The 23,048-nt window shown below is 43.1% G+C and overlaps 1 protein-coding gene across 5 annotated transcripts in view; it reads right to left on the reverse strand.

The window, feature by feature from the left end:
* The window catches only part of LOC138761669 (disco-interacting protein 2 homolog A-like), a 294,820-nt gene that overhangs the window by 188,003 nt on the left and 83,769 nt on the right, over positions 1-23,048 (reverse strand). For 4 of the 5 annotated variants that reach the window (XM_069934205.1, XM_069934204.1, XM_069934203.1 and 1 more), the window contains exon 2: positions 7,818-7,889. In XM_069934205.1, coding sequence (XP_069790306.1) covers positions 7,818-7,889 — 72 coding nt within the window. Of the gene's footprint in view, positions 1-7,817; positions 7,890-15,799; positions 16,015-23,048 lie in introns of those variants that run through there. The other variant, XM_069934209.1, reaches the window with a different exon arrangement.

Genomic DNA, 23,048 nt, shown 5'->3' on the forward strand with positions numbered 1-23,048 from the left:
TCTTAAAAAAAAAGACCAGTTATCAAAAAATATAATTTATCCAGAATAGGTCCGGTGCCAACCATTTTGGATAATCAGAGTTGTACTGCAGTGAAAAGTTATTTAACCATCACTGTTTGCTATAGTTAATGAAGATCTCCGATCATTACATTTAAAAATGAAAAGTCATACAGTCAAAAAGCCATTCTAAGATTGTACACTTAACAGATGCTTCTGATTGATTCCACAAAGAGAAACAATGTGCAGCTGTATTTTCCTGTTTAATCCTTATTTTTAAATAACTGGGGGGGGGGGGAATATATAAACATTAATATTTTTCAAAAAGTCTGTTTAAAGCTCAATCATTTATATCTGAAAAAATTCATCTGTTTGCCATAGCTCAAGAAATTTTAACTTTTTAGTTAAGCATGGCTAAGTAATTTGGCTGTTTAGCTTTTTAAATTCTTTATTTTGATGATCACAAAAAGTACGGTAGTGGAAAGGCCTGTACATTAAAAATGTCAAAGATTCTGTTGACGGAATGCTGGTGAAGCTCCTTAAAATTAGGTAATGTGGTTGACATTCATGCCACATGATCTTAGGAATGCAAAAGTAGCTACTTCCATGTTCTTGTACATGCATTCAACTACAGAAATCAGTAGTTATATAGAGAAAAACTAAATAAATCCTTTTAAGCTTCAATTTCTACTTATGCGTGTGGCTAATATTTTTGGCTACACCAGTTTAATTGTAAATCTAGATGTTTCTTAAAAAAAACAAAGACATAGCAGTATGTACAGGTTCATCCCGAATTATGAATACCAAACTTGTGGACCATCCATAGATACAAACCAATGTTTGGGACATTAATAGGATGGATGAATATTGATTTCCTTGATAGCTGCTGGGCTGCAGCCATTTTCTACCGGGTGGGATCAGAGCATTTCCACATGCTTTTTCTTTTTCTCCACCACCCCTCTTACCCGACCCAAACCACAACAATCAGGGACTAGGTCCGGCAAAGCTCTGAGCATGAAGCAAGCTCATTCAATCACTGTGTCAGTAAGGCCAGTGGCAGCCATTCATTTACTCTCCTGCCACAGCTGTTTCCGTTTATCCTTTTCCACACACTGGTTTTGTTAAGATCTAATTTACAAGAAATTTAAATTACAAACAGTTCTGAGGAACTCTTGTAATCTTGGACTTCCTGTAGACTTAAATGATTGTGTACACGGTTATTCTTCATTGGATAACCACTAAAATGGTGATTAAAACAGGTTCAAAATGTCTTGCATCAGTATTATGGAATCATTGAACAGAGCAGGGAACTATCATTATCATCAGCTAACAGATTAACCACTCAAGACTGAGGTTGGAAACCTAATCAATAATGAACAGCTTCAACAGAGCACATCAAGTTGAAGGACAAGATACACTCTACCAAGTTGTGAATGGCAAGCAGGGGTGATTTTGGTGTACTTTGTTGCACAGGTCAATACTCTACCAGGTTACAAATAACATTGGGCCACGCTGTTTGAGTGGCCCGGGTTCAAATCTGGTACTGTATGCAAAGAGTTTGCACATTTTTCCTGTGCCTGCATGGGTTTCCTCCGCTTCCTCCGCATGCTCGTTTCCTCCCATCCTTCAAAATGTATAGGGGTTGTTGATTAATTAGGGTATTTTGGCAGCACGGGCACTGGGCTGGAAGGGCCTGTTACCATTCTGTCGGTCTAAATTTAAATTTAACATGCTTTTCATCTGGAAATTGTATAACACTGCAAACTGATCAAGAACAGAGGATCTGCTGTGCCTCCTTCCTGTATGGAACTAATGTAAGGAAAAATCAGGCCTTTGAGTCAAGCCCCATAAGATGCAGAAGATAAAACCTTATCAAAAAGACCTCTAAATAAGTTCTAGCCACCAATTCCTGGTCAGATGTGAATGAATAGTTGGCACAAGGTAACTCAAAATATTTTAAAAAAATTAAGCACTGCAAATTTGCCCTTTTAAGGAAAAAATGATCTGCTCATTGAAGATCAAATGCAAGAATGAACAAAATCAGAAGCTGCTAACAACTGAGAAACAATAGAGCCACAAAAGCCCTCTCAGCCTTAACAGTTGAACGTAGGCAATCAAGAAACACTTGTGGTTTTTACACAGCCGCTGCATAACAGGAAATTTTCACAAAATTCCCGCAACACAGGCTGTGTTAAAAAGTTTGAAACGGAAAATGACTGACATCCCAGTTCTAAAATTTTTCCTTTGGCAGCCTTAGACAATTTTTCCAGAATGTCTGCAGTTTAAACTGAACTGCAGGCAGCCCACAACAATGGGCTAATGAATATGACACGTTCAGCTTGTGACACTGCAATGTGGGATTTTTAAATGTGCATGCATGAAATTAAAGTTCGTTAAAGTCATGCTATATATACTCGCTGGTAACTTCAATATGATCTGTGGATCAAGGGCCATTTTGCTCTTCTGTCTTGAGGCCTTTTTATACGCAGATGATTGACGTCGCATGCAGGATCTACATTCAGTCAACATCAACCCACACCCAGTCTACAAAAATACCGCAACTCAGGTATTTAGTATAAATGTACTTCCTGTATGAATGGCCACTCCTAAGTTAAGTGTGAAAACTGTCGACGGGAAATTATCGCAGCAGCTGTGTAAAAACCACAGTTGAATGTGACTAGAATTCAACCATGCAATCTGAGCTACACCTCAGACCGTTGGAACTCTTAATCCATGTGACATTGTGGACTTGTTCCATTTGTCTTAAAGACAAAAATATTGTATTCTCCTTATTTTAATGGAGGAAAATGCAGTGTTAAATAATAACACCATAATTGCCCACCTCACTGACAAAAGGCAAAGGAGGAAAAACCCAACACCCAACCAACCAATTTTCCCCTGCAACTGTGTCTGCCTGTCCCACATCGGACTTGTCAGCCACAAACGAGCCTGCAGCTGACGTGGACATTTACCCCCTCCATAAATCTTCGTCCGCGAAGCCAAGCCAAAGTAGAAAGAGGAAGTGTCAGGATGTAGGCAATGGTTAGTGGATCAGGTAGTCTCTTCTGGCAAGTCTTCAAGAAAAAATATCTGGCATAAACAAACAAGGACCCTGAGGAAAAACATTTGTCATCTGAATAAAACTCATCTCTGTGACAACTTCTCCAGCTTTGTGTTTTTATTTCAACCATGGTATCTACAGGTTTACTTCTGTGATAACTTGTCTGTTCCAGAAGTCTAAATTTCCCGTTACAAAGAACCAGGTAAAATTTAATTTCAAACAATCCAAAATAGATTCTCCACCACCCCCAACTATCTGCCAACTGATGAGGAACTATTTACACAATGATATTCTCCAGCATTCTAATCTTGTGAATCATCTTCAGGAGAGACAAACAATTCAAATACACAGATAAATAAAATATAAACATTCAGAAATCTTTCTACCCTGGGGGACATATAATATAAAACATCTACACTGACTTGTATAGTCTGTGTCTTCAATATCTCATTGTGACCCAAATGATTCACAAAATAATATGGTTTCATCATAGCTCAAAGTTCTGAAATAATCTTTATATTTCCTCAATGTTTCACAGAGACAAGGATTTTTTTGCCAAGAATCATGATAAAGGAGTCTGAATTATTTAGCTATTTACTACCAGCACACGGAGTTCTTGATGAATCATATTATTCTGGTTAAACACGCAATAGACTAGGTAAATATAGCAACAGCAGAGTATTCATGACACTATTTGCAACAATTAGGTACCATATCAATGTTGTTGTAATGAAGAGAATGGAATTGCAAACACAGCTAAGGTTCAAATGAAACATCAATAATAGGAATTGGCTAATCACACTCAGCCATGAAGTCAGGGAGGTGATAACGATAGTTTAGTATCCAAAAGTTTAAATTGGAAGTAGTTCTTGGGCTATTTGCTAGTCTGGAAGTTTGAGACAAGGAAGCCATGAAGCAATCAACATCCTGAAGAATATGTCTTTAATATCTCATTGTGACCCAAATGATTCACAAAATAATATGGTTTCATCACAGCTCAAAGTTCTGAAATAATCTTTGTATTTCCTCAATGTTTCACAGAGACAAGGATTTTTTTTGCCAAGAATCATGATAAAGGAGTCTGAATTATTTAGCTGGATCAACATCCAGACGACACAAGACATCAACAACTGGCCCTAGACTGTGGTGAAGGGTATAAGATGCATTCGATTCTGGGAAACCAGCCTTAATCGGCATTCTCTCAGGCTTCGTCTGGACAGGGATGGCAACAGATGAGACACTCTAGAGGATGCTCAAAAGGTTAATCAGAAGACAGTTTAGAGTGGCATGACCAAGTCACAATTTTTGAGTGGATCGTAGTCACAAATCTTTTTAAATTTAGGCATACAGCACTTTAAAAGGCCATTTCGGCCCTACGAGTCCATGCCACCCAATTTCTTCTTTTTTTTTTGGCTTGGCTTCGCGGACGAAGATTTATGGAGGGGGTAAAAAGTCCACGTCAGCTGCAGGCTCGTTTGTGGCTGACAAGTCCGATGTGGGACAGGCAGACACGATTGCAGCGGTTGCAGGGGAAAATTGGTGGGTTGGGGTTGGGTGTTGGGTTTTTCCTCCTTTGCCTTTTGTCAGTGAGGTAGGCTCTGCGGTCTTCTTCAAAGGAGGTTGCTGCCCGCCAAACTGTGAGGCGCCAAGATGCACGGTTTGAGGCGATATCAGCCCACTGGCGGTGGTCAATGTGGCAGGCACCAAGAGATTTCTTTAGGGAGTCCTTGTACCTTTTCTTTGGTGCACCTCTGTCACGGTGGCCAGTGGAGAGCTCGCCATATAACACAATCTTGGGAAGGCGATGGTCCTCCATTCTGGAGACGTGACCCATCCAGCGCAGCTGGATCTTCAGCAGCGTGGACTCGATGCTGTCGACCTCTGCCATCTCGAGTACTTCGACGTTAGGGATGTGAGCGCTCCAATGGATGTTGAGGATGGAGCGGAGACAACGCTGGTGGAAGCGTTCTAGGAGCCGTAGGTGGTGCCGGTAGAGGACCCATGATTCGGAGCCAAACAGGAGTGTGGGTATGACAACGGCTCTGTATACGCTTATCTTTGTGAGGTTTTTCAGTTGGTTGTTTTTCCAGACTCTTTTGTGTAGTCTTCCAAAGGCGCTATTTGCCTTGGCGAGTCTGTTGTCTATCTCATTGTCGATCCTTGCATCTGATGAAATGGTGCAGCCGAGATAGGTAAACTGGTTGACCGTTTTGAGTTTTGTGTGCCCGATGGAGATGTGGGGGAGCTGGCTGATGGAGGACCTCAGTTTTCTTCAGGCTGACTTCCAGGCCAAACATTTTGGCAGTTTCCGCAAAGCAGGACGTCAAACGCTGAAGAGCTGGCTCTGAATGGGCAACTAAAGCGGCATCGTCTGCAAAGAGTAGTTCACGCACAAGTTTCTCTTGTGTCTTGGTGTGAGCTTGCAGGCGCCTCAGATTGAAGAGACTGCCATCCGTGCGGTACCGGATGTAAACAGCGTCTTCATTGTTGGGGTCTTTCATGGCTTGGTTCAGCATCATGCTGAAGAAGATTGAAAAGAGGGTTGGTGCCAGAACACAGCCTTGCTTCACGCCATTGTTAATGGAGAAGGGTTCAGAGAGCTCATTGCTGTATCTGACCCGACCTTGTTGGTTTTCGTGCAGTTGGATAATCATGTTGAGGAACTTTGGGGGACATCCGATGCGCTCTAGTATTTGCCAAAGCCCTTTCCTGCTCACGGTGTCGAAGGCTTTGGTGAGGTCAACAAAGGTGATGTAGAGTCCTTTGTTTTGTTCTCTGCATTTTTCTTGGAGCTGTCTGAGGGCAAAGACCATGTCAGTAGTTCCTCTGTTTGCGCGAAAGCCGCACTGTGATTCTGGGAGAATATTCTCGGCGACACTAGGTATTATTCTATTTAGTAGAATCCTAGCGAAGATTTTGCCTGCAATGGAGAGCAACGTGATTCCCCTGTAGTTTGAGCAGTCTGATTTCTCGCCTTTGTTTTTGTACAGGGTGATGATGGTGGCATCACGAAGATCCTGAGGCAGTTTACCTTGGTCCCAACAAAGCTTGAAAAACTCATGCAGTTTGGCATGCAGAGTTTTGCCGCCAGCCTTCCAGACTTCTGGGGGGATTCCATCCATACATGCTGCTTTGCCACTTTTCAGTTGTTCGATTGCCTTATATGTCTCATCCAATTTACCACCCTATTAACCTACACCCCAGTACATTTTTGAAGGATGGGGGTAAACCAGAGCCCCCGAGAAAACCTATGCAGATACAGAGAGAACGTACAAACTCCTAACAGACAACATGGGATTCAAACCCAGGTCCAGACCCAATCGCTGGCACTGTAAAAGCGTTGCACTAACAGCCACACCAACCGTGCCACTTGATTAGCAACAGTTGGGTGTTGCAGCACAGACAAAAATCTGCATGGATCTTAAATAGAGTTTTAAAGAAAGGTGGACATGGATTTGGTATGCAATAGATTCAGCCTGAAGAAAATTGAGGTCCTCCACCAGCCAGCTCCACACCATGACTACCAACCCCCCCACATCTCCATCGGGCACACAAAACTCAAAACGGTCAACCAGTTTACCTATCTCGGCTGCACCATTTCATCAGATGCAAGGATCGACAACGAGATAGACAACAGACTCGCCAAGGCAAATAGCGCCTTTGGAAGACTACACAAAAGAGTCTGGAAAAGCAACCAACTGAAAAACCTCACAAAGATAAGCGTATACAGAACCGTTGTCATACCCACACTCCTGTTCGGCTCCGAATCATGGGTCCTCTACCGGCATCATCTACGGCTCCTAGAACGCTTCCACCAGCATTGTCTCCGCTCCATCCTCAACATTCATTGGAGCGACTTCATCCCTAACATCGAAGTACTCGAGATGGCAGAGGCCAACAGCATCGTGTCCACGCTGCTGAAGATCCAGCTGCGCTGGGTGGGTCACGTCTCCAGAATGGAGGGCCATCGCCTTCCCAAGATCGTGTTATATGGCGAGCTCTCCACTGGCCACCGTGACAGAGGTGCACCAAAGAAGAGGTACAAGGACTGCCTAAAGAAATCTCTTGGTGCCTGCCACATTGACCATCGCCAGTGGGCTGATATCCCCTCAAACCGTACATCTTGGTGCCTCGCAGTTCGGCGGGCAGCAACCTCCTTTGAAGTAGACCGCAGAGCCCACCTCACTGACAAAAGACAAAGGAGGAAAAACCCAACACCCAACCCCAACCAACCAATTTTCCCCTGCAACCGCTGCAACCGTGTCTGCCTGTCCCGCATCGGACTTGTCAGCCACAAACGAGCCTGCAGCTGACGTGGACATTTACCCCCTCCATAAATCTTCGTCCGCGAACCCAAGCCAAAGAGAGAGAGATTTGAAGATGAATCGGGACCTGGGTTTAAGTCCCGCGCTGTCTGCAAGAAGTTTGTACATTCTCCCCGTGTTTGCATGGGTTTTCTTGGCTGGGGGGTGGGGGGCTTCAATTTCCTCCCACCATTCAAAACGTAACATGGGTTTAGGTTAATGGGGTGTAAATTGAGTGGCATGGACTTGTGGACTGAAATGGCCTGTATGGTGCTGTATGTCTAAATTTTAAAAAGTTAAAAAATGACAAAGATGTACCTCATTACTTGAAGAGCATAAAGGGTCACATAGTTAGATTTTGGGATGAGAAGATATACAGCACAGGTAACCAGAGATGGTGTTAATCTTGGTGACAAAGTCCATCACATTCCTTTTAATCATTATTTTCACCTTACCTACAGTCTGTGGTATGTATGGAGCCAGCAGCTTGGCCTTTTTCTTTTCATAGCCCTTTTGAGTGATATCACCTGAATGGAAAGAAACAAAAAGTCTTAATCCCTCATTATCTAACAAAGAGTCCAAAGACAATGCCCTTCCAAACCTTTCAGTTGTTATGCAGTATCAAAGCTGACTAATCAATGAAAATCAATATTCAGGACCTTTTGCTGCTAATGTGAAAGAAAGTTAACATTCCCAGGTATTAGCAAACAACTTTGTCCACAAAAGGACACATGAACTAATTCAATTAATAGCCATGTTAATTATTATTAATTGGTCAACTGAACAGCTTTTGCTTTTGCTCTTGCTTTCAATGTTTCATAACATACTGCATAAAATAAGAATTTGAAGAGAGCAGGAAGGGGCAACAAACTCAAGTTATTTTTAAATTGCTGGCACAAAGCCCATGGCAAAATAATGGATTTTAAAATATCTCTTAGTTGTCAAAACACAAAATGAAATTGTCAGAGTTGACAATACAGAAACAAATACACGTGTTATTAGACATCAATAGCCATCAAGAATGACAAGTGTGGGATATGGAGACACTGATGAACAACAAGATGCCTAATTTTCAATTCTTTTACTGAAGCTTGTGTTCAGGCAGAAAAAGGCTATTCTACATTTACTAATGCCCATTCAGAGCCAGCTCTTCAGTGCTTGACGTCCTGCTTTGCGGAAACTGCCAAAATGTTTGGCCTGGAAGTCAGCCTGAAGAAAACTGAGGTCCTCCATCAGCCAGCTCCCCACCATGACTACCAGCCCCCCCACATCTCCATCGGGCACACAAAACTCAAAACGGTCAACCAGTTTACCTATCTCGGCTGCACCATTTCATCAGATGCAAGGATCGACAATGAGATAGACAACAGACTCGCCAAGGCAAATAGCGCCTTTGGAAGACTACACAAAAGAGTCTGGAAAAACAACCAACTGAAAAACCTCACAAAAATAAGCGTATACAGAGCCGTTGTCATACCCACACTCCTGTTCGGCTCCGAATCATGGGTCCTCTACCGGCATCACCTACGGCTCCTAGAACGCTTCCACCAGCATTGTCTCCGCTCCATCCTCAACATCCATTGGAGCGCTTTCATCCCTAACGTCGAAGTACTCGAGATGGCAGAGGTCGACAGCATCGAGTCCACGCTGCTGAAGATCCAGCTGCGCTGGGTGGGTCACGTCTCCAGAATGGAGGGCCATTGCCTTCCCAAGATCGTGTTATATGGCGAGCTCTCCACTGGCCACCGTGACAGAGGCGCACCAAAGAAAAGGTACAAGGACTGCCTAAAGAAATCTCTTGGTGCCTGCCACATTGACCACCGCCAGTGGGCTGATATCGCCTCAAACCGTGCATCTTGGCGCCTCACAGTTTGGCGGGCAGCAACCTCCTTTGAAGAAGACCGCAGAGCCCACCTCACTGACAAAAGGCAAAGGAGGAAAAACCCAACACCCAACCCCAACCAACCAATTTTCCCCTGCAGCCGCTGCAACCGTGTCTGCCTGTCCCGCATCGGACTTGTCAGCCACAAACGAGCCTGCAGCTGACATGGACTTTTACCCCCTCCATAAATCTTCGTCTGCGAAGCCAAGCCAAAGAAGAATGCAAAGTACACAAAATTATCTTGGGCTCCTAATAAAATACACTATTCAATTTTATAAATCAAATTTAACGCAAAAATAAAATTTAAAAGACTGGACTAATAATATAGTGTGTTTGAAAAACCACTTAATTTTCCATTAATATGTCAACAGTAAAAACTGTTATCTTTGCCTTATGTACCAGACCCTGATTGAAAAAAAATAAATTATATTATGGTAACTGCCTAAGTTAAAAAAGATCCAAAATAAGACTTGACAAACTTGTGAGATTCAAAGTGCAAACATTTAATCTATTTTTAACTTGCATTTGCATGTAAGGAGTAGATATTAAACTAGACAAGAATTGCTGGAGGAACTCAGCAGGTCAGAAAGCATCAGTCAATGTATTGGGTTGGAACCCTTTGTCAAAACTAAAATAAAAAGATGAAATTACACATGTAAAAGAGGGAGGGAAGTTGGGGAGAAGCCCAGATGAGATAGGTAGAGAGAAAGGCAGAGGGCTGGAGGAAAAAGAAAAGTAAGAGATAAAGTATTAAGTACATGAGTAGGTAAAATAGAGATGAAGACAATGGGATGGGGGGGGGGGGTTAAATAGAATAGAAATACCAATAATCATGCCACCCAGGAGGAATATGATGCACTGTTCCTTACGTTTATGTTTAACCTCACCCTAACAATAGCTGGGCCGAGGACAGACATGTCAATGCAGATAGGTTGGGAGTTAAAACGGTTGGCTACAAGTAGTTCAAGTTTAGACCTACAAGTAGAGCACTGGTGTTCAGTGAAGTGCACCCAATCTGCATTTGGTCTCATCCTGGTGCACCGAATGCAATAGATTTCGTTGAATGATGTGCATGTTATGCTCTGCCTTCCTGGAATGTCCATTTGTCGCCCTGGATGGAGCTGAGAGAAATGTATGGACAAGTTCTGCACTTTCCTCAGTTACAGCTGGAAGTGCTTAATAGGGTGGAAGGATGGGTAGGGAGGGACGAGTGGTTCAGGGAGTCTCAGAGAGACATCCCTGAAAGAAGCAGATAGGGATAGAGAGGAGAAGATGTGGCTGATGGTGGAATCACACTGAAGTTGCCAGAAGATAATGTGTCAGATGCAGAGGCTGGTGGGATGGAAAGTGAGAAGGACTCTTGCCCTTATTCTGCCTTAGGTGGGGGGAAATGGGGCAAGGAAAGAATGATGAATAAAGAAAATATAGATGCAAGCTCGATCGCTACAGCATAGAAAAGGCCCTTCGGCCTAAAATGATGTGCCTACTCATATTTATTTGGCTTGGCTTCGCGGACGAAGATTTATGGAGGGGTATGTCCACGTCTGCTGCAGGCTCGTTGGTGACTGACAAGTCCGATGCGGGACAGGCAGGCACGGTTGCAAGGGAAAATTGGTTGGTTGGGGTTGGGTGTTGGGTTTTTCCTCCTTTGTCTTTTGTCAGTGAGGTGGGCTCTGCGGTCTTCTTCAAAGGAGGTTGCTGCCCGCCGAACTGTGAGGCGCCAAGATGCACAGTTGGAGGTGATATTAGCCCACTGGCGGTGGTCAATGTGGCAGGCACCAAGAGATTTCTTTAAGCAGTCCTTGTACCTCTTCTTTGGTGCACCTCTGTCTTGGTGGCCAGTGGAGAGCTCGCCATATAACACGATCTTGGGAAGGCGATGGTCTTCCATTCTGGAGACGTGTCGCACCCAGCGCAGTTGGGTCTTCAGCAACGTGGATTCGATGCTTGCGGACTCTGCCAGTTCGAGTACTTCGATGTTGGTGATGAAGTCACTCCAATGAATGTTGAGGATGGAGCGGAGACAGCGCTGATGGAAGTGTTCTAGGAGCCATAGGTGATGTCAGTAGAGGACCCATGATTCGGAGCTGAACAGGGGCGTGGGTATGACAACAGCTCTGTACGCACTGATCTTTGTGTGTTTCTTCAGGTGGTTGTTTTTCCAGACTCTTTTGTGTAGTCTTCCAAAGGCACTATTTGCCTTGGCGAGTCTGTTGTCTATCTACTCATATATTCCTTTACAAAAGTACTATACCCTCCCAACCCCATAATGCTCTATTCTTCTTCAATTCATGTGCCTGTGCAAGAGTCTCTTAAATGCCCCTAACATTTCAGCCTCTAGGCACCCACAACCTCTGTGTAAAAAAAACTTACCCCTGATGTCTCCCCTAAACTTCCCTCCCTTCACTTTGTACATATGTCCTCTGATGTTTGCTATTCCTGCCCGAGGAAAAAGGCACTGGCTGTCCACCCTAACTATGCCTCTCATAATCTTATTAACCTTAAGTCTCCTCACATCCTTCTGTGCTCCAAAGAGAAAAGCCCCAGCTCTGCTTACCTTATCTCATCAGACTTATTTTCCAATCCAGACAACAAGCAAATTTCCTCTCCTCCCTTTCCATCCTTCCTGTAATGAGGTGACCAGAACCGAACACAATACTCGTAGAATGAGATTTGTAGAGTTGCAACATGACTTCTCAACTCTTGAACTCAGTTAGTTCCCCTATTAATGAAACTCAACATCCCATAGGCCTTCTTAATGATCCTATAAACCTGCACAGCAACCTTGAGGGATATATGGATTTGGACCCCAAAGTTTCTCACTTTATCCATTGATAGACCATTGATTTTGTACTCAGCCTTCTGGCTTATCTTTCCAAAATGCATCACCTTACACTAATCTGGATTGAACTTCATCTGCCACTTTTCTGCACAACTCTACATCCTGTCTGTATCCTCTTGTAACCAACAATAAACTTCAGCACCATCTACAACTCCTCCAATCTTCTTATCATCCATAAACTTACTGATCCATCCTTCTGCCTCTTCACCTAAGTAATTTGTAAAAGTCACAGGGATCCCAGAACAGATCCTTGTGGAACCTCACACGTCACTGACCTCAAAGCAGAATACTTTCCTTCCACTAGTACTCTGCTTCCTAAATGCAAGCCAATTTTTTGTCCACATAGCCAAGGTTCCACGAACCCCATGCTCCACGACTTTCTCTTCAAGTCTCTCATGGGGGACATGTCAAATGCCTTATTAAATTCCATGTAGACTACATCTCCTGCTCTGCCCTCATCAATTTATTTTGTTACCTCCTCAAAAAATTCAATTAGGCTTGTGAGGCATGACCTTCCCTTCTCAAAAGCTCACAGATCCCATCCTTAAGAATCCTCTTCAATTATTTGCACTCCACTGGCATAAGACTCACCAATCTATAATTTCCAGGATTCTTCCCATTACCTTTTTTAAATAAAAGGACTACATTTGCCATTCTCCAATCCTCAGCAAAAGAGGACTCAAAGATCAAAACCACTTCCACACCAATCTCTTCCCTCACTTCCCACAGCAACCTAGGGTATAATCACATTTGACCCTGGGAATTTATTAACAAAATTTAGGCATACAGCATGGTAACAGGTCATTTCAGCCCACAAGTCTGTACTGCCCAATTTAAATCCCATTAACTTACACCCCAGTACATTTTGAATAGTGGGAAGAAATCACAGCCCCCAGAGAAAACCAACGCAGACAACGCCAACTTTTTAAGAAGATCCAACACTTCCTTTTCCTTAATCTCAACATCCTCCAGTACACAACCCTGTTCTTTTCCGACCTCACCCTGATCACGGTCCTTTTCTCATGTGAATACTGAAACAAAGTATTCATTTAGGATCTCCCCAACCTCTTCTCCCTTCAGACACACATTGCTTCTGCCACATTGACCACCGCCAGTGGGCTGATATCGCCTCAAACTGTGCATCTTGGCACCTCACAGTTCGGCGGGCAGCAACCTCCTTTGAAGAAGACCGCAGAGCCCACCTCACTGACAAAAGACAAAGGAAGAAAAACCCAACTCCCAACCCCAACCAACCAATATTCCCCTGCAACCACTGCAACCGTGTCTGCCTGTCCCGCATCGGACTTGTCAGCCACAATCGAGCCTGCAGCTAACGTGGACATTTACCCCCTCCACAAATCTTCATCCGCGAAGCCAAGCCAAAGAAGAAAAAGCAGTCCCACCTTCATTCCAATCATTCTTCTGTTCTTCACATACACATAGAACACCTTGGGGTTCTCCTGAATATGACATGAACAGCCTTCTCTTAATTCATGTTTATTAATGAATGATGACATTTTGGAAGGCCTCATTCTGGGAACAGATGCAGGAGAAGAATTGTAAGATGAATGGCATTCTTACAAGGAACAGGGTAGGAAGTATAATCCATTTAGCTGAGAGTCAGCTGTTGGAATGGTTGGGAGAGTTAAAATGAATGGAGGAACACTGATTTTTCTCACTTTCAGTAACCCCTTCCCTATCTCATTCCATTGAATCAATTTCTTTCATTTAACCCACTCATGTACTTAATATTATTTCTAACTTTCCATTTCTCACTCTACCTGTCTTTCTACCTCCAGCAGCATGATTGGGTCCATCCCCAAGCTTCTTTCCTCTTTTATATATGTAATTTCATCTTTTTAATCTTTAGTCTTGATAAAGGATTCTGACTCAAAACATTGACTGTCCATTTCTATGCTGCATTACCTGCAGAGTTTCTCCAGCACATTTGTGTACTGTGCTAAACTCCAGTATCTTCAGGTTTTCTTGTTGACCGACATCAATCCAAAACTTGGGTGAGAAATAGATTTTACTTGCAAAGCAGTTACTGCAAGTTGCAGATAAATTGAGCAAGTAAATGCATTAGTTATAACTGAATTTGTATTTAGTCAGCACATCCGATGGCGAGGATTCTGATGTATTATAGGATTATATTGATCAGTTGATAAGGAAACTTGAGCAATAGCTGATGGAATTTAATCATGGTAAGTGCAAAGCAATGCATTGTGGGAGGACTAACACACACAATGAATAGCCAGTTCCCTGGGAACAAAATACTTGCACTCAGAGGGTGCAAGTTAGAATCTGGTATGTAGTGCCCTGAACAGGCTGTAGCAGATACTAAGTATTTGGATAAACTCAAATAAAATTCTGACCAAGGGTCCTGGACCTAAAACCTTGACAAATGCTGCCTAATCTATGGAGTATGTCTTGTATTTTCCATTTATAATTTCAAAGTTTTAACATCTGAACTTCCTTGATTTTTACTGAAACTTGCACTTGAATCACTTAGAAAGCTGTGCACCATTAGAATAAGTTAAAAGTTAAAATAAAAAGCAGGAGTGCCTTCAGATGTCAAAAGTGAATTGGAGTGATCATGTGGCACACTGACCAACTGCAGCACAGTACCCATCTCCAATTAAAAACAAAAGACTGGACCAACTCAGCATCCATGCACAGAAATAAATAGACAGCTGTGGCAGCTCACCACAAGGCAGGCGAACCAGCCCGGCTTGCGAGCCACATGACGGGGCAGCTGGCGAAAATGGCGCCGTCGGGGGGGTTTCCCTTCCTTCCAGCACAGGGCTCAGAAACCTGTGCAGGGGGACCACGTGACGCCCAGGTGACGTCAGCGCCCTCCAGCGCAGTTCTCAGCCAGGTCCATCCGGGCTGGGAGTATAAGTGCAGCCCAGCAGCCTGCAATAAACTAGTCTGCTCACTGAGCTCAACCCGTCTGGTTGTGTGTGCTACACAGCCAACATTTCTAGTTGAAACTCTGCTTCAGGACTGGTTTTGAAGTTCTTTCAGCAGTTTGTTTTTTGCTCAAGATTCCAGTGTTTGCCATCTTGTGTCATCCTCCATCTCCAGTTACTGCATCAACCAAAATCTTTTGAGAGTTTATGAGGTTGACACATCTGGAAAATAGTTATTTAGATGCAAACATCTCCAGCAAGTTAAAAAGGTGTTAAAAGAATACTTGCTTTTTTTCCCTCTCCCCTCATATTCAATCTATTCAATGAGCTGGCATAGAAAATCTGGGATACAACAAAACCAATCATTTGCCTTATAAGTTTTTGCAATTACAGAACTATGAAGCAGAACAACAAATTATATGGCCAGCAGGGAACCAAGATAAGATAACAGAGTTTTTCTGGGAAGAAAAGGAGCAGAAAACATGCAAAAACTCAAACTAAAAGTCAAAGAAACACTCAGCAAATACACAAATGCTAAAAGTCTCTTAAAAGTAACTTAAACATTTCAGATATCTTGTGGTTTCACCATGCTGGGTTGCCTTGTTTTTTGTAACACTTGACAACTAAATATGACTAAAATATTTGCAAATATGAGTTTTAAAATTTGAACTAAATAGCAATGTATCAAATGTCTTTTGTATTGTTTTTCATAAAGTAACACTGTACAATAACAAAGAAAATAAAACTATTCCTTTTTCAAACCATCACCATGGTTGGACGCAAAAATATATCTTTCCATACCTGACAAATGCCTCTGGAAAGTCAATGTCGCTTCCACAGATCTCCATGTGCTAATCCTTACAAATGTGTTATTTTAAAGCTAACTGATGACAATTCCCAAACCATCCACACAGATTAAATTGTGACTGAAGTTTCCTCCACATAGAAATAAAATTTGAATGCTCTCCAGGCTTTTCACAAGCAAGCTAAAAATGTATCAAAGCCAAGGTCTAGTCTACCACACAGTAAGGAGCAGAGGGAAACAAACAACAATGAGGAAATTACGAAGTGAGACTTGAAGACGAGGAGTTTAAATGTGCAGCTCCGACCAATCAATCCTTTCAGTCTGAGACAGGCAATACTGAATGAAGCCTCTTTGTTTCCTGTTTCAAAGGCTGTGGCTGAATGCATGCATCAGAATTATTCCCTAAAGACAAAGCACCAAGACCCTCTGTGATCAGACTATCATCCAAGCGTTTTACAAATCCCACCACCCATCCCCCACACCAACCTCCGCCCAAAACTCATCTCCACCCACAGGCACATCTGGTACACTTGGAAGGCAGCTGTCGTCCCTCAGCTCGAGCAGCTCTACCATGATGTGACAACAGTGTGATGCAACTACATCCTGGGTCTAGCTGAGGATATTACTGTCTGAAATAAGGAAAGCAGCTGAACTAGGACATCTGATAATATTCAAGTAAGCACTCTGTCATTATTTTACCACCAGATCCCTCTAGCATGTTGAAGATTCGTTAACAGCACTGTACTTAAATTCTTTTATTCATTAAGAAATTTAAATTTGTTTAAAATGGTTTAACTTTCATGATCTCAACAGGTTTAGCAGGTCCAACCTGCCACTAACTTTAGCATCCTTTCTCCCTCAATCATACCCCATTTTATTTAAACTTCCAATCACAGGATATATTGTCTGGAATGGAGATGGCTGGAGAGTGAGGGTTGTATCAGAAAGTCAAATGATCTACACAGTTATATAAAGTTATGAATGGTAGATAGTAAATAGGCTTCCTGCTGACAAGTAACATCTATAACCAAGCCCAGGAAAGGGCTTTGGCAAATACTAGAGCGCATCGGATGTCCCCCAAAGTTCCTCAACATGATTATCCAACTGCACGAAAACCAACAAGGTCGGGTCAGATACAGCAATGAGCTCTCTGAACCCTTCTCCATTAACAATGGCGTGAAGCAAGGCTGTGTTCTCGCACCAACCCTCTTTTCAATCTTCTTCAGCATGATGCTGAACCAAGCCATGAAAGACCGCAACAATGAAGACGCTGTTTACATCCGGTACCGCACGGATGGCAGTCTCTTCAATCTGAGGCGCCTGCAAGCTCACACCAAGACACAAGAGAAACTTGTCCGTGAACTACTCTTTGCAGATGATGCCGCTTTAGTTGCCCATTCAGAGCCAGCTCTTCAGCGCTTGACGTCCTGCTTTGCGGAAACTGCCAAAATGTTTGGCCTGGAAGTCAGCCTGAAGAAAACTGAGGTCCTCCATCAGCCAGCTCCCCACCATGATTACCAGCCCCCCCACATCTCCATCGGGCACACAAAACTCAAAACGGTCAACCAGTTTACCTATCTCGGCTGCACCATTTCATCAGATGCAAGGATCGACAATGAGATAGACAACAGACTCGCCAAGGCAAATAGCGCCTTTGGAAGACTACACAAAAGAGTCTGGAAAAACAACCAACTGAAAAACCTCACAAAGATAAGCGTATACAGAGCCGTTGTCATACCCACACTCCTGTTTGGCTCCGAATCATGGGTCCTCTACCGGCACTACCTACGGCTCCTAGAACGCTTCCACCAGCGTTGTCTCCGCTCCATCCTCAACATCCATTGGAGCGCTCACATCCCTAACGTCGAAGTACTCGAGATGGCAGAGGTCGACAGCATCGAGTCCACGCTGCTGAAGATCCAGCTGCGCTGGATGGGTCACGTCTCCAGAATGGAGGACCATCGCCTTCCCAAGATCGTGTTATATGGCGAGCTCTCCACTGGCCACCGTGACAGAGGTGCACCAAAGAAAAGGTACAAGGACTCCCTAAAGAAATCTCTTGGTGCCTGCCACATTGACCACCGCCAGTGGGCTGATAACGCCTCAAACCGTGCATCTTGGCGCCTCACAGTTTGGCGGGCAGGAACCTCCTTTGAAGAAGACCGCAGAGCCCACCTCACTGACAAAAGGCAAAGGAGGAAAAACCCAACACCCAACCCCAACCAACCAATTTTCCCCTGCAACCGCTGCAATCGTGTCTGCCTGTCCCGCATCGGACTTGTCAGCCACAAACGAGCCTGCAGCTGACGTGGACTTTTTACCCCCTCCATAAATCTTCGTCCGCGAAGCCAAGCCAAAGAAGTTATGCTGAGAACTAAAATCGTTAAAATAAATAGTTATCAACTTTAAAATTTATTTCTTTTGGTCTATTCTTTTAACTGTAAACTTCTCTTCAGGAGACCATTCCCATCCCTCCATGTCCTGTTTCATGAAAGAACATTCAAAATGATCATTTAGTATGGGCTAATGGCTCTGTCAATCAATGACAGAAAATACTACCCAACCATTTCAGAAGATAAAACTAGAGAAAGCAGGTTTAGAAAAAGGGGCAGTGATTAAGATGAGGTGCAAGTGGTAAGTACTTAGAATGCACAACCTGAAAAAGTGGCTGAAACTGGGTTCCTGAAATCGCCAGGTTGAGGAAGGGAAGGAGGAGTTTAGCAGCTAGACTGGTAGGTGATTGATGGAAACAGTTAAGAACAGGTAGATCAGAAGAGACCGAAGGCAGAAACAGAGGCTAACAGGAACCCGATAGAACTAAAGGGAAGGTGCTAATTGGAACCAGATAGAGGCAAGTGGGGAAAGGAAAGGGGAGTTAAAAGTCTGAGGCTGATAGGTGATAATTGGAAATGGATAAAGGAGGGATGATAGGCAAATGCAAAAAAGTAGGTTTTAGAAAGGATAAGTCAAGCAAGAGAACATCCAAGTGGGTAGGCAGATGGAATAAGATGAGGAAGAATGATAAATCTAAATAATTAAGAGGGAAGCAAAAAATAATTATGATAGTGAATAAAGGAAGAGAGTCCTGAAATGAGCTGAATGGATCATTGGGGTTAAAGATTAATTGGAATAACTCAATGTTCATAATATGACTACTCAAGCAGAATACAAGGTGGCGATCTTCCAGTCTGCTTTGACCTTATTGTGACAGTAGAGAAAGAAAAAGGCATGTGTCCATGTTGTACAATTCAACAACATGCAAAATCTCACATGCACAAGTCTTTCTTTGGCTTGGCTTCGCGGACAAAGATTTATGGAGGGGGTAAATGTCCACATCAGCTGCAGGCTCGTTTGTGGCTGACAGGTCCGATGCGGGACAGGCAAACACGGTTGTAGCGGTTGCAGGGGAAAATTTGTTGGTTGGGGTTGGGTTTTTCCTCCTTTGTCTTTTGTCAGTGAGGTGGGCTCCGAGGTCTTCTTCAAAGGAGGTTGCTGCCCGCCGAACTGTGAGGCGCCAAGATGCACGATATCAGCCCACTGGCGGTGGTCAATGTGGCAGGCACCAAGAGATTTCTTTAGGCAGTCCTTGTACCTTTTCTTTGGTGCACCTCTGTCATGGTGGCCAGTGGAGAGCTCGCCATATAACACGATCTTGGGAAGGCGATGGTCTCCATTCTGGAGACGTGACCCACCCAGCGCAGCTGGATCTTCAGCAGCGTGGACTCGATGCTGTCAACCTCTGCCATCTCGAGTACTTCGACGTTAGGGTTGAAAGCGCTCCAATGAATGTTGAGGATGGAGCGGAGACAACGCTGGTGGAAGCGTTCTAGAAGCCGTAGGTGATGCCGGTAGAGGACCCATGATTCGGAGCCGAACAGGAGTGTGGGTATGACAACGGCTCTGTATACGCTTATCTTTGTGAGGTTTTTCAGTTGGTTGTTTTTCCAGACTCTTTTGTGTAGTCTTCCAAAGGCGCTATTTGCCTTGGCGAGTCTGTTGTCTATCTCGTTGTCGATCCTTGCATCTGATGAAATGGTGCAGATCGGTAAACTGGTTGACCGTTTTGAGTTTTGTGTGCCCGATGGAGATGTACAGTGAAAGAATGATGCAATTCCTGATAATAGTACAAATTTTGTTCACGTAAGACACCCTCCAAAGCAGTAGTTCCCAAAGTTTCTAATTGAAAGCCTCTCTTAGCAAAACACAAGTCTCAGAGTACTAATTCTTCATGCCATCAGCCAATCCTATTAAGGAGCTGGTGCTATGCAGACAATACCCAGGGGACTTCAAGTAGCAGGAAAGGCAAAGAGCTAATCAGACAGAAAATGTATTTCCTTTTGTTTCATATGTATATCTAAATGAGCTTAATCATTGAAAGACTGTTGGACTTCTATATAATTCTTAGCATTGCTACAGTGTGTCATGTATCCATGTTGAGAACTAATGTCCTAAAAGTAATATAAGCTGAAACCATAGTTACAAAATTGAGATAAGAATAATAACTCAAATGACCTGTGATTAGTCATTTAAGAATTAAATTTTGTCATCAGCAACTTTGTGAATCATAATTACAAACTAGTAGACACCTTCAAGTAACAAAAGAAAAGAACAGCAAAACTGATGTCTTCTTTCCAGTGTAAAAAAACATTGCAGGATGTTTTGCAGGGACAGATCAAGACAAAAAATGAAGTGAGGAGATAGTACAGTTGTACAGAGGCAGAATTCTTGAAATATTCTTGAGATAAGGAACACCAATTCAAACAAAGGATATGAATATGGAAATTACAACTTTAAAAATTATGTGTTGGTGGCTTGATGGTAATAGATCAGTGTGATCAACATGTCATAGATTTACTGGGCATGATGGAACAAGATGGACATAGCCAAGATAATGGAAGATGGACACTGAGAACCCAGCTAAGAGAGCAAACAATTCAGTCCAAAGAACAAAATTATAAATGATGGTTCAACTGCTTAAAAACTGAGATGGTCTCAGATGTCAGACCAGGAAGATCAGTCCAATGATCATAAACTTGTAAAAAAAAACCTCAGAAGTTGAAAATGACTTACCTAAACAAAATGATTGTATTCATTTTTTTTTTAAACTGCCTTATAAGAGGAAAAAATGCAAATGAATTAATTGCCATTATTCTTTCAATTGAGTTCAGGGAACCCATTCAAATAAAGCAGGTCACACTATGTACATCAGCTGCAGCAAGCACAAAGGAATGAATACAAGATGAATGATACCACCTCAGGTCAGCATGACTGCGTTACATCCCTGATACATTTTGGTCCACTGTCTCTGTGGTAATCAAGATAGTAGGCCCTTTCAAACTGCCATGTAAAATGGGGTTAACTGGATAATTTCCCCAGTTAGCATCCCAGTTATGCGGCAGTTAGAAAGGGTCCGACCCGGTCAACCCTGCTGGAATCCAACCACGTCCCTGACCTACCTCAGAGGTAGGAAACCCAGTTGCGTCCACAGGTGATTTGAAAATTAAAATGGCTGATGTGCTTATTCCGGTGACTTCAGCACTTGTGTGCATGTGTCACCAGGCAGCCAGCATCTGAACATCCAGTAGCAGATCCAGTATGTGATGCATCATTGTAAGGGCGGGATCCCCCTTTAAATCCCCGGGTTGGTGATTTAATGGGTAAATCCCCCTGCAATTTGAAAGGTGCTTCCAGCACCTTTGCCCCAGTCATCACACCTGGGTCCCAGGAGGGCTACCCAGGTGCTGCAGTTTAAAAGGGGCTATTGATTGGATGCTTGAAACTTCATTCAGCTAGCATCACATTATCTGGTGAATCAATTAATTCAACTAAAGAAGTTGCAGTACAATTGATTAATTTATTGAGAATTAGTTCAAATTATACAATGCAGGATTGTATAATACAACACAAGACGGACAAGGTTTTATCAGAGCTATAATGTTAATCAAAATATTAAGGTGCTTAACATGATTAGTTTCAAAAGTATGAACGACCAAAGTAATTTAATTCTATGCAAAATCAAATAAAAACAGAATATGCAATAAGCCTGTTGCACAGTAACTCAAATGACTGTCACTTTAAAAGATCAAGTTGGTTGTTTGCGACTGTGGGAGCAGCAGAACGTGGAACAGAAAATAGTACAGCACAGTTCATGCTCTTCAGCCAACAATGCTGTGGTGACCTAAAGAAACCTACTCTACCATCAATGTAACACATCCCAACTTCCCAGCCCGTAACTCCCTTTTGTTCTTCCATCCATGTGCCTATCAGAGTCTTTTAAATGTTTCTGTTGTACCAGCCACTACCACCCCTGACAATGCATCCCAGCCACTTACCACTCTCTGTGGAAAGAAATTTCTTCTGTCTCTTTCCTAAACGTTCCTCCACTCTCTTAAATGAATGTCTTCTGGTATTGATCACTGCTGTCCAAGGAGAAAGATGCTGGCTGTGCACTCCATGTATACCGCTCATCATCTTACATATCTCTATTAAATCACCTCTCATTCTCCATTACTACAAAGAGAAAAGCCCTAGCTCACTCAACCTTTCTTCATAAGACGTTCTTCAATCCAGGCAACATTTAATAAATCTCCTTTGCACCCTCTCTGAAGCTTCCACATCCTTCCCATAATGGGCAACCAGAAATGAAAAGAATTCTGGTGGTCTAACCAGAGTTTTAAAGAATTTTACTATTATCTTGTTACTCTTGAACTCAATCCCCTAACTAATGAAAGCCAGCACATTATATGCCCTCTTAGCCACCACATCAACTTATGTAGCAACCAAGGGATCAATATGTTTTGACCTCAACATCCCTCTGTTCCTCGAGGGAGTCACGTGATGGAGTAGTGGCTGGTCGAGTCGAACCAGCCCTCTCCAGAGAAAAGGAGAAAAAAGATTGAAAAAACAGAGCTCATTAAACATAAATACAGGAAGAAAAAGATAAAGTTACAAAGAAGAGACAGAAGATGGCACCCAAAAGAGAGAAAGTAAGAATAATAGAGAAAAAGGAAAATCAGCGGAGAAGAAAGAAGAAAGCCTTACCTGCACGTCGGAGGAGGGAGCCACCGTGGAGAGAAGCGGCCAATCTCCAAAGTTGGTGAGTCCCCAGAGGAGCAGTGTCCTCCCGACAGCGGACTTCAAAAATGGCTCTCAGAGCCAAACAAAGGTGCGCAACTGCGTATGCACGAGGAGTCACACATGCGCAATGCGCAAAGAAAAGGTTAACGCCGCCGGCAGGAGGGGGAC

The sequence above is a fragment of the Narcine bancroftii genome, chromosome 4 (genome assembly GCF_036971445.1).
Source record: "Narcine bancroftii isolate sNarBan1 chromosome 4, sNarBan1.hap1, whole genome shotgun sequence".
NCBI classification, from domain to species: Eukaryota; Metazoa; Chordata; class Chondrichthyes; order Torpediniformes; family Narcinidae; genus Narcine; species Narcine bancroftii.